This window comes from Eleutherodactylus coqui, chromosome 1, assembly GCF_035609145.1.
Source record: "Eleutherodactylus coqui strain aEleCoq1 chromosome 1, aEleCoq1.hap1, whole genome shotgun sequence".
Lineage (NCBI taxonomy): Eukaryota > Metazoa > Chordata > Amphibia > Anura > Eleutherodactylidae > Eleutherodactylus > Eleutherodactylus coqui.
The window spans coordinates 152,648,380-152,660,607 of record NC_089837.1 but is presented as its reverse complement, the minus strand read 5'-3'; the positions used below and the strand labels follow the sequence as shown (position 1 = coordinate 152,660,607).

Here is a 12,228-nt window from a genome sequence, read left to right as displayed (position 1 = left end):
GTGTTCAGCTGCCTGACACATACACAGAATGAAGTGTGTGGGTACACATGGATTTCCCATAGCTATTTAACTCACGGCACCTTGGGTCACACAAGGTGGAGGCTGGGACCGAGCCTGACCCTGGGCCTGCTCACGTACTTCCCGCACAGAGTATTGCGGCTCCTACCTCGGTCATGGTTTCTCTGCATTATTATGCAACCTCCTCCTCCTGCTTGGGGTCTGGGGATCAACACTGGGCAACATGTATTTTCTCTCGTGTTACCACAGTTATCTGAGACAGTGGTTTGGGCCAAACAATAGGAGCGTTACTGCATTAATGAGACGTTCACAGCTGCACTAGCATCCAAGTCCGCTTTATGCCCACGATTACTGAGGGTGTGAGCCGACGCCGAGGTCCTTGGCAGGGTGAAACTGCCTTGTTTGGGCGCTCTGATTTCTTTATGTGTAATACTTTCCTTTGTTCCAGGGGCTCACCTATGCTGTGGGTGCACAAAGACTTCCCATTGTGTTGTTTTACCTGTCTGACAGAAATACACTGACTGACTTAGCTAGGGTGCAGACAGCTTTCCCATTGCGGTGTTTTACCCATCTGGCACAAATACACTGAATGACTAGGGCAGAAGTGTGGGACGAGGTCCTGGGCTGGGTAAAACTCTGCCATGTTTGGGCACTCTCTTTTCTTCATGTTTAATACTATCTTTGAGTTTCATGGGCTCGCCTATTCTGTGGGTGCACAAAGGCTTTCCCATTGTATTGTTCAGCTATCTGACACATGCAAAGAATGAATTGGGCAGAAATGTGGGCCGAGGCCAAGGTCCAGGGCAGGGTGAAACTCTGCCATGTTTGGGTACTCTCTTTTCTTCCTGTTTAATACTGTCCCTGGGTTTCAGGGGCTCGTCTATACTGTGGGTGCACAAAGGCTTCCCCATTGCATTGTTCAGGTATCTGACACATAGAAAGAATGAATTGGGCAGAAATGTAGGCTGAGGCCGAGGCCTTTGGCGGGGTGAAACTCTGCCATGTTTGGGCACTCTGATTTCCTCATGTGTAATACCATGTTTGAGTTCCTTGGGCTCGCCTATGTTGTGGGTGCACAAAGACTTCCCATCGTAGTGTTTTACCTGTCTGGCACAAATACACTGACTGACAAGGGTAGAAATGTGAGCCAAGGCCGAGGTCCTTGGCAGGGTGAAACTCTGCCATGTTTGGGCACTCTGATTTCTTCCTGTGTAATACCATCTTTGTGCACCCACAGCATAGGCGAGCCCAAGGAACTCAAAGAATTCCGATTGCGGTGTTGAGCTATCTGACACCGCAATGGGAAGGAATTGTGTGGGGACACATAGATTTCCCATTGCTATGTAACTCGCGGCACCTTGGGTCACAAAAGGTGGAGGCTGGGACCGAGCCTGACCCTGGGCCCGCTCACGTGCTTCCAACACAGAGTATTGCTGCCTTGTGCAGATGTGTAGAAGTGCTGGCACCTGAGTCCCCTTTATGCCCACGTTTGCGGCTCCTGACAATTTTGTGACGGAGGTGGCACGGGATTGGAATGATGATCTATGTCAATTTATCATCCATTCTCAACAGCATTTTGGTCTATTGTCCACACTTTCAAAGAGGGTCGCTGCCTAGCCGTGCCAACCCTCTGCAGTGTATGCCTCCGGTTCCTCCTCATCCAGTACGCACTTATAAATAGACATGAGAGTGGTGTGGCTAGGAAGCGAGCGTGTGGCATAAGGCAAGCTGAATGCTGCGCTGGGAAAATTTTGGGTTGTGCGGGGGGGGGGGGGGGGGGGGGGGGGTTTGGACAGCAATGCCAGCATGTAACTCAGGAGAAGAGGCAGCGGTGTCACCCGCAGGCAGTGATTGTCCTTGGTTGCAGGTAGTGTGGTGCTTAGCTAAGATGTGCCAGCGCGTGTCCCTTGCTAATAAGGTTTGTCCCAAGTAAATTGTTAGGAGGGTGACCGCCAGGCTCTTGCCCCCATCTTGCCCCCTCAGATGCAGCCATGCATGCTGCCCCTGCTCTTGCCTATCCGTTTCTGTGGTGTTTCCATGACTTTCTGATGTTTTCTGATGTTTCACAAGTCATCACCTATGCGGAGCATCGGTCCCATACAAAACTGCTCGAGTCCCACATTGACTTCAATGGGGTTCGTTACTCGAAACGAGCTCTTGTGTATTACTCAAAGTTCGACTCGAGCAACGAGCACCAGAGCATTTTGGTGCTCGGTCATCTCTAATGATAGTTTTATATGTGTAAAGTGCTGTAATTTGTCTACATGCTGGAATGTTAAGCTTAATTATAATAACAAGTCTTCATCCCTAGGGTTCCCATTGTCACACCAAATTGACGTGTTATAACTACCCTTAGGCTGGGTTCACACGGGGCGGATTTGCCGCGGAAATTCCGTCCGGAATTTCGCCACGGCAAATCCGCATGCGGCCGCTAATCCCGGGATTTGCCAGCCATGTGGACGAGATTTCTCAGAAATCTCGTCCACACGGGACGGCAAATCCGCTGCGGCAAAGCTGGCAGAAGCCGCTGCTGCAGCGCGGATTTGCCGGCCGCAGCATGTTCTTTTTTTTTCTTCCGCTGCGGCCGCACTCTCCTCTATGGGAGCGCTGGCCGCAGCGGAAGAGCAAGCGGCCGGGCCGCTTCAAAACCGCCGTGGGCTTTAAAGCAGCAGTTCTCGCTGCGGCCAAACCGCGAGATTTCTGTCGAGAATCCGCCCCGTGTGACCCAGCCTTAATGGTTGTAACCATTTGAAATCCAGGATGTGATACATCAAGATTCATTAACAGCTGAATTTGATGAGATGTTCTAACAAGAAAACCATAAAGTACAGACACTTTCTTCTGTTTATTTCTCCCACTGAGAACACCCTTTCCTAGGCTGTATACTGATGAATGAGATTAGAAGCTCTTTTTGGAAATAGTGGACATTATATGGTATATACTGTACCTGTAATCATAACAGTGCGGATTAATGCATTGTTCATCTCCATTAACGCTGGTTGGGTTTCTGGTTTCAACCTATTTTCAAGTATCAAAAGACCTAGAAATACAAGGTCTGATTCCACCTCCTCCCTTAAATAAAATGGACATTTATAACATGAGAAATTCAAGAGTACATAGTAATTTGATGCAATTAAAAACTTTATGCTATTAAAAGTCCCCCAAATATATTTTATATAGACTTATGTCGAAACAAAATGTCCAGTTTGCAGTACTTGAAAGAAATGCATTTTGTGATTCCTATAAGATATTACCTTGAGTAGCTTTCTGTATTCAGATCTTTTGGACATTGTATAGTTTTATATGCTAGACCTATCACTCTGAATCCCTGGAGTGTATATAACTGGAGCTCACTGGAAAAGTTTACAGGGACTAGGAAAAGAAACAAATGTTAGTATTCCTAATCATTTTTTCACAGTCACATATTCTGTTATTTTTTATATTTATATTTTAATATATATTAAAGAGCAACTCCAGTGAAAACACATTTTTCCATGCCTGCACCCCTCACCTTATTGCCTGTTACACCCTGCACTGATGAAGGGCAAATACCCTGAAACAGCTGTCTGTGCATGGAGTCTGGCTTTGCTTTTAATTCCCAGTCATTGTTACAAGGCTTGTATAAAGAGTCTAACTTTGGCTTGAAGGAATGCTGCCTTCCAATAGGTGGCACTGTGGAGGTATTAGTCTATCTCCCTTATTTGCATATTACCCAGAGGAGCATGAATGGCCTTTTGAGTTTCCTCACTCACCATCTAGGTGCTCTCTCTAAGGAGAAAAGATAGCGTTTCTGATTCTAGAGGTCTGGCTGATCTATCAGTTTTCACCAATTCACTGAATGTAATGTCATCCACTAACCAGACAGATCAGAAAAATAAATGCAACACTTATTTCAGTCACTTTTTAAATGCCTGTATTCATAACTCCTTATACAAACATGCGCATGGAAGAACTGAAAGAAGTAGTCAAGAATAGGAAAGCATGGAGAACAATGATCAATAAAGTGACCAAAAGTCGGCCTCGACTGCATGGATAAGAATTTTGTCTGCTATATGAGATTGTCTATCTATTTATCTATCTCGTATCTCATATCTCTCTATCTCAAATCTATCTATCTATCTATCTATCTCATATCTATCTATCTATCTCATATCTATCTATCTATCTCGTATCTTATATCTCTCTTTCTCATGTCTTTCTATTTATAATATAATCTATCTATCTCATATCTATCTATAATATAATCTATTTATCCATCCATCCATCCATCTTTCTAGCTAGCTATCTTATCAAATGATAATCATTACCTGATTCAAGGCTGCAAAAGTTTGTTACCATTTCTGGCGCTCCCTTCATGAAAACCAAGTGTTCCTCACTTCCTACAACTTGGGATATAACAGACATGCGCTGGAGGCTTGAGGAAAATGGAAGTTGTTGTAGTATAATAAGTCCATCCACTGTAATCTACCAACAGATATTACAATCCAGTAAAATAAAAAGAACAGTTTTGAGAAAATAGGTAGGAAATGTAGCTCAAAATATTGCCTATTAATAAATTTACATACATATATCCATCTAAATATATCTCCATATTGTCACCTCCCTCCTCCTATTCTCGTGGTGGAATATACAGTATAAGGGCTTATTTACACAAGCGTATATCGGCCAGCATTTTCACGGGCGGACGATTTACGCTGCCATCTGGGGCGTTGAAGCTCGTGAACAGACGCACAAATGTTTGTGCGCCCGTTCAGATGGCATAGGGCCCTGCGCATATACACAGAGTCCCCATGCCGTCGGCCCTCCCCCCCCCCCCCCTCGCCGGCTCACCTCTTCTTTCCTCCCCTCCAGCAGATTGCAATGGGAGGGGCAAGACGTCCGCCTCCTCCCATTGCTGGTTGTGGACAAGGGGTGGGGAGGGTCGGGAGCTTGGCTATTCATAGGAGTCCATGCAGCGGCTGACGTATTCCGGCCCAAAAAATAGTTCCAGGACTATCTTTTGGGCCTGATGTAAAAACGCCTGCCGCAATATTGGCTAGCTGGGCGCTTTTACGTCTCAGAAATACGGCCATGTGATCTGATGCATTGGAATTCAATGTATCAGATCACAGCGTGTATCGGCCGACCGTGAAAATGGCTGCGGATACACGCTCGTCAGAAAGAAGCCTAAAGTGCATTACTCTGCAAGCAACAGTAAGGCAGAAGAGTCAAAAGAATGAATCTCCTGAGGTCGAAATAATTGACAAATCATGTGGCAGAATGACAATGAAATCCAGAATAATAAATTGTATTTTGCAAGTATGTATATTTTTTGCTTACAATTTAACTAGATCAATGTTCATAAATATGTTCAATTTAAAGGGGTTGTCCCATAAAAAAATATTGTTCATAGTTAAATCCAGTCCATAATTTTATTTATACTTATTAAGGGCTTATTTACACGAGCGTATATCGGACGCCGTTTTCACGGCCGGCCAATATACGCTTCCATCTGAGCTGTTCCCTCTTCCCTCCCCCTCACTGTCTCTCTGCCTCTCTCCTCCCCTCCGGCTCTTTGCAATGGGAGGGGGCGGGACAAGAGCGAAGCTAAGCTCCGCTCTGTCCTGCCCACTCCCATTGCTGGCTGCAGACAAGGGGGGTGGGGTGGACAAGGAGTTTAGCTCTGCCCCCACCCCGCCCAGTCCCTTAGCAAAGAGCAAGAGTGGAGGAGAGAGGCAGAGAGTCGGTGAGGGGGAGGGAAGGGGGGAACTGCTCAGATGGAAGTGTATATCAGGCAGCCGTGAAAACGCCGGATGATATACGCTCATGTAAATAAGCCCTAAAGAATGGATAACTAATGTTAGAATGCTGGAGCCTCTTCTGTGTCCATCTCAGTAATTGTTCTACATGCTCAGTCTTGCTCATCTCTCTGTTTCATTGAGTATGTGGAGTGATCCCTGGTGTGGTGAGTGGCTGCTTCTGAAGTTGCTGAGTCTTCTCTGATGTCAGAAGACATGGTGAGCAAGTGATAAGAGAGTCAAGCAATGTTACTGCAGAGAAGCAAGACTGAGTAGTGTGAGCACCTTGAAACATTTACTGAGGTGGACTGGACACAGAGAGGCTCTTTAATAGAAACAGCAGGTGGTGCTATTGTAACATTGGCACTGGGGATATAAAAATTTTAATAAGTATAATTGCAAAAATATTTAGAACTATGAGCTGGATTTAACGATAATCATTTTTTTGTGTGTGCACAAAAAGGAAAGGGGGAGCGCTATGGTCCACTAAATTGTAATGTTTGATATACTCATATAGTCCTACTCCTGTAATGGAAATGCAAGCATTTAAAAAAAAACTCAATCCAAAAGAAAAAATAAAATTCCTTTAAATGGATGTTAGAAATTGTATTATTGTAAGAATTGGTTTATATCCTACTTACTGCATTAGAAGAACTTCCAGGCTTCACAATAAGATGATGTTTTCTTGACAAATTTTTATTACTGTCTACTTGACAGTCTTGGTCAATTTCCTATTAAAAGCATTCAATAAAGTGTTAACTATGTAATGTCTGAAAATGTACTGTATATACCAGAAGGTCAGCAATGTAAATTCATGATCAGCAGAAAATAGAACCTACTTCACAAAGAATCATAAGATTTACATAAAACAACTGATAAAGTGAAGCTGTGGAGGTGCCGCTGGATGCATAGGAAAGGCTAGGGCCCATTTACATGTCCCTAAGCTTTTCACGTGCGCCAGCCAGCGTCATAAAAACACCTGAACAGCAAAGGGCCCGGCGCATATACGCCGAGGCCACAATGCCATGGGGCCTGGGGAGACATTCCCCCTTCCCTCCCACTAGCCGCCTCCACTCCTCTCTACTCCCCTCCGGCCGTTTGTAATGGGAGGGGGCGGGATGAGGGTGGAGCTAAGCTCCTGCTACTTGTCTGCAGCCAGCAATGGTAGGACGCAGAGCGAGACAAAGCTTATCTCCGCCCCATTCCGCCCCCTTCTATTGCAAACAGCGGCAAAGGGCAGAAAGGAGAAGAGAAGGGGGAGGGAGTTTAGCAGCTAGCATAGGCTCCCTTCTCCAGCAGCGAGCATAGGCTCCAATAGCAATCAGGTGCTTTTACACCGTGGAAATACGCCCCTGTGCACTGATGCATTTTCAGCCAATGCATCAGAGGGGCAGCGTATATTGGCAGGGCGTGAAAACCTGGCCTGATATACTCCCGTGTGAATAAGCCCTTAGGGTGAGAGAGTGGGTAAATTATATAATTAAAGTACATGTTTGTTTATGTTGTAATATGTAGTGACAGTTTAGAACAGCTACTTTTTTTTCCTTAAAATATCTGCAGTTGTTTTTTTTTTATTTTTGTTCTTTTAATCCTCTTCTCGCTCTATGACGCAAGGGTACCTCATGGGAGTGGGGTACTTCCCGCAAAGTGATGTGCCCTTACGTCATAGGGATAGCGCAAGATCAAAGCAGATCTCAGGCTATCCCGCAGCGGGAGCCGGGTGTCGCTAGTAGCCGGCCTCCCGCTGCAACAGCGGGGGGCATCGGAGATGCCCCCCCCCCCCCGCTGTTAACACCTTCCCTGCTGCGATCTAAGTAGATCGCAGCAGGGAAAGGGTTCACAGAGGGAGCGTGCTGGTTGCTATGGCAACAGGATGCCTGATACCGGCGTCCTGTATTGCCATTGCCTAAGATCGCTGTAATAAGCGATGAGGCATGGCAGGAGAGAAGTCCTGCCATACCTTATCGCAGCGATCATTAGTGTTGTAGTAAAAGTCCCTCAGAGGGACACAGATGATGTAAAAATAAGAGAAAAATAAAGTACAAAAAATTAAAATGTAAAAAAAAATGTTAAAAAACCCTTTTTTAATGCTTTTTCTCATATTAGCATAAAAAAAATTAAAAATCCCATATATTTGGTATCGACGCGTCCGTAACAACGTGTACAATAAATTAAACATGCATTTTATCCTGCACGGCAAAAAGCGTTAAAAAAATGCTAAAAAACTGAGGCAAAATGCTAATTTTTAGCATTTTGCCTCCCAAAAAACGCAATAAAAGTGATAAAAAAAACTGTGTGTACCCCAAAATGGTAGCAATAAAAAACTACAGCTCGTCTAAAAAAGTTATGGCTTTTGAAAAATGTAGATGAAAAAATACTAAAAATCATTTGGTCCTCAACGCCAAAATAGGCCATGTCCTTAAGGGGTTAACATTCTAAGAACCATAACTTTTTTTATTTTTCTGTTGCCATAGCTGTATGAGGGCTTGTTTTTTGCTAAAGGAGTTGTATTTTTTAATGGTACCATTTAATGTACCATTCAACGTACTGAAAAGTCGGTTGAAATGGAAAAAAGCAATTGCACCATTTTTTTGTGTGTGGGGGGGTTGCTTAGTTTTTATGGCATTTATGGTGCTGTAAAAATAACGAATTTAATAGGCATCTATGCATGGCAGCCATGGAAGCCTTCACTGAAGCCTAGGCTGCCATGCTAAACCTTGAGTACCCCATACTTGCATTGTGGGGACCGCAGAGGGAGTTTCAACTGGCTGCTTAAATGTACAGTCACCTTTGACCATGCCATCTATATAGTATATGGCCACAATCGTTGCCAGTGGCTGTCAGCTGTCAGAAAGTGCTGATAACCACAGGATGTAGAATTGACTAGGATCCAATATGTCATGTCTCATCTACCTGACTCTATTCATTGACATGTATAACCTGTACTGTAGCTGCAAGTGTTTGCCTTTTTTAGTTTGTCCCTTCTGGTTCTCTGTACCCCCTGTGTTCCATAACCACACCCTTTCCGCCTGTCTATAGCCCACATGTTAAGTCTCTACTCCGTGCCTTGGCTAATCATCATTCTTTTTACCTACTGCTAAATGTGCATTCTACAAGATTTCTTCCTGAATAAACCCTGGAATCTTCTCACATGCCTCTGCAGTCGAGTTGGATGCTGTCTGACAACATATACCTACTGTGAGTACTGGTTCATAACTACAAGAGCAGTTACCTCAACCGATACGCTTGCAGCCATGTTATTGAGTCAGAATACAATATGTTGGTGCTATATAAATAAAGATAGTGATTATGATGATTATTGTTATTAATGCAACAGGAAGGGGGAATTTTTAGATGGCATTACTACTTTCATTGATATTGCCACCAAAACGTAAAAAGTCCCTATACAGTTGATCTTAGCCACGGCTTATTCACACGGGTGTATTTTCACTGATTACATGTGCAAATTTTGCAACATAATATTTACATGAGCGTATTTTGTGCGGTCATTGAAATATGCAGCATGTTCTATTTTTATGAGTCTTGCGCATAGAAATAGCACATAATAAGCTAACTAAATTTAATTGCACATTGAAATCAAACATACCCGATTGTTCTTTTGTGTGCGCAAATAGGCAGGGCATCTGTGCGCAAAAAATACAGTAAAATACACCCGCACATGCAAAAACGCAATGCCTATATTGCAAATGTGCACTTAATTCCACTTACACCTGTATGAAGCTGGCCTTAATGAGACGTTTAAGCAAAACCCACTGTTTATTATCTACTTTTCTTTAACTTACAGATACTATTTTTCTATTCAGCAGTGTCAATATTAAGGCCTCCTTCACAAGACCGTGACATAATTACGCTCTGAATGGAGCCCAATCACCTCTTTTTGCGAGCGTTCCTGCGCAGGTAAGTATCCTTTTCTATGTTGCCAGCTCTGTTCACATTGTGCATTCTGATGAGGAAGCGCGCCAGTCAAATTAAGTCACCAGAGTTAGTAATTAACACCACAAAATTGTGCAGTTCCGAGTGCACATTTGCGCACACTCATAAACGTGCAGGAAATCGACCAATGTGAGTGTACACATTAAAACCTAAGAGGTTTTAATGGTTGTGCTTCCGGCAGCCGATTTTCTGCATTGCAAAAACCTGCGCAAAAGTGTTTGTGTGAAGAAGGCCTAATGCTCCTTTCATACTACGCAATTCTCGTCACGTCATCACCAGCTCGTTCGTGCAGCCTGTTTAGACAGGCAGATTCATCGTTCACTTCTCGTTCAGGGTTTCGTATTCCCTATGTGAAACACTAAACAAGAAGTGTTTAAATAGAGCAACAAGTAAATGAGCCAACGATGATTTTTAGTCCTGTAGAAACTAAATGACAAGCGAACGATTTTCATTCGTTATTTAGTCATGTTTAGACTGAACAATTATAGTTCACTTGACTTCATTTGAATGATAATCGTGTCTTCTAAATGCACCTTTAATTAAAGCTACATTTGTCTCCTTTGATTTATCAATGTACCTCTTGCTGTTATATGTTTTGTTGATAAGGCCTTTTCCCACAAGCGCATATAGGGCGACAGCGTTTTTGCCGTTTTTACGCCTGCTCCATATAAGTGCCTGAATGGGCATTTTTCCGGGATCATGGCCAGCGTTTTCTCATTCCTTCACACGACCGTGAGCGACAATTTTAGCGGAAAAATATGCCGCATCCTGGAAATCCCTCACTCAGCCAAAATCCTTGGGATGCCTTCCAATGCCTATATAGAGACATCTGTAAGCTTTTCGGAGCGTTGAAAGCTGCAAAAATGCCTCCCCCTCCCTTCTCTTTCCCTGCTCCCATATAGGAGTCTATAGGACACGCTGGCTTATATTGGCCAAAACATAGTTCCAGAACTATCTATTGGCTGAGCATATATGCACTGTCACATATATGCTCTATTTTGCATGCTGCCGGCGTATTTACGCGACGTATATTCGCCTGTTTGACCAGCTGAATTGGAAACTAATAGTTCACATGGGTACGTGCACCCGGGTGTGAAAATATGGCGTATATGCGCTCGTGGGAATAAAGCCTGAGGTTGATTTAAAAGGTTATTCCCATCTTAACCCCTTAAGGACCAAGCGTGGTAAATATATGGCGCTTGTTCCTGCGCTTTAATTCCATCTGATAGCAAAAATACAGCGCAGGATTAAAAACTCTGCTCCTGCAATCAAGCAGCAGCAGGTCAGGTTGTTAGCTGTCAGACACAGGTGAGAACACGAAAAACTGATGTGAGACGGCGCCCCACCCGCTACAATGCAATAACAGGTGAGAACCCGGAGGAGAAGGGAGAAGCGATTTTTCTGGCTACATAGCGCTCAACGAGTGTTACGTACCTTGGAATAAAAGTGGAAGTGTTAGATCCGCTACGTGACATGGCAATCACATGGCCCCCGGGTACCTCCTGCAACAGCAGAGCTGCAGGATCCTAGCAGACCCTGATCAGCTCCGTCACAACAGGGGAATATGACCAATCAGAGGCAGCCCTCAGTCATTCATTGAATGACAGCTGAGCGCTGCCTCTAATTGGTCACAGCGCTTAGCCAATCAGAGGCAGTGCTTTCAGAAGGCGGGAATTTTTAAATCCCCAGCCAGAAGAAAATGCTTTAGAACAGTGTAGGAAAGCAGGGGAGAAGACGCGCCGGAGCCCTGACAGCACCAGAGAGGTGATGTATTATTATTTTTTCAAGCAGCTGTGCTTATTTTAAGGGAAGGGCTTATATTTCAAGCCCTTCCCTGAAAATCCCTGCGGGGCTTACCTCCATTCCATTGCCTTCAATGGGGCGCTAGCAGTGTCGGCCCTATTGAAAGCAATGGGATGGCATCGCCTCCTCTGCCACAGCTGTGACAGCTGTGGCAGGGGATTCTTTCATACCCCGCAGGGAGTCCCATTATCACTAAACACTGAGACAGTGCTGTCACAGTGTTCAGTGAGTAGGGGGCCTTCATGGAGCAACTGCGCTTCTCCAAGCGCAGCTGCTCCAGTGGACGGGCAAAGTCTCATGCGCTGCACATATGAAACTTTGCGCGTCCACGTGTTTTGCGTTAATGCGTGGAGCACATTTTTTCACACACATAGGTTCACAAAAACACACGCTTGTCTGACCGCGGCCTTAATAAAGATTTTTTTTTTGCTTTTTGGATGATTTCCTTGTTGGTCTTTTTATAAAGATAGAATGGGTGACACAATTCTACCTTTAGTGGTTGTAATTGCTTCTTAGTGTAGTCAGACACCTCTTATCTGTATTTTGCATATACTTAAATAAAATATCCGCCTTTTTACTTTGTGGTCTTATAATATTACACAATGCAGTATATTAGCTGTCATGCAAATATTAAAAATCGAAAAGAGAAAAAAACTGGATAGCTGTATGCTGTATT

At 44.1% G+C, this 12,228-nt stretch overlaps 1 protein-coding gene across 2 annotated transcripts in view; it reads right to left on the bottom strand.

Annotated features, from left to right (window-relative positions):
• The window catches only part of LOC136626985 (probable cation-transporting ATPase 13A4), a 105,041-nt gene that overhangs the window by 44,097 nt on the left and 48,716 nt on the right, over window positions 1-12,228 (bottom strand). The window contains exons 15-18 of one of the 2 annotated variants that reach the window (XM_066601943.1): window positions 6,437-6,526; window positions 4,326-4,482; window positions 3,273-3,390; window positions 2,966-3,090 (exon numbers count right to left, since the gene is read on the bottom strand). In XM_066601943.1, coding sequence (XP_066458040.1) covers window positions 2,966-3,090; window positions 3,273-3,390; window positions 4,326-4,482; window positions 6,437-6,526 — 490 coding nt within the window. The remainder of the gene's footprint in view (window positions 1-2,965; window positions 3,091-3,272; window positions 3,391-4,325; window positions 4,483-6,436; window positions 6,527-12,228) is intronic. The other variant, XM_066601948.1, reaches the window with a different exon arrangement.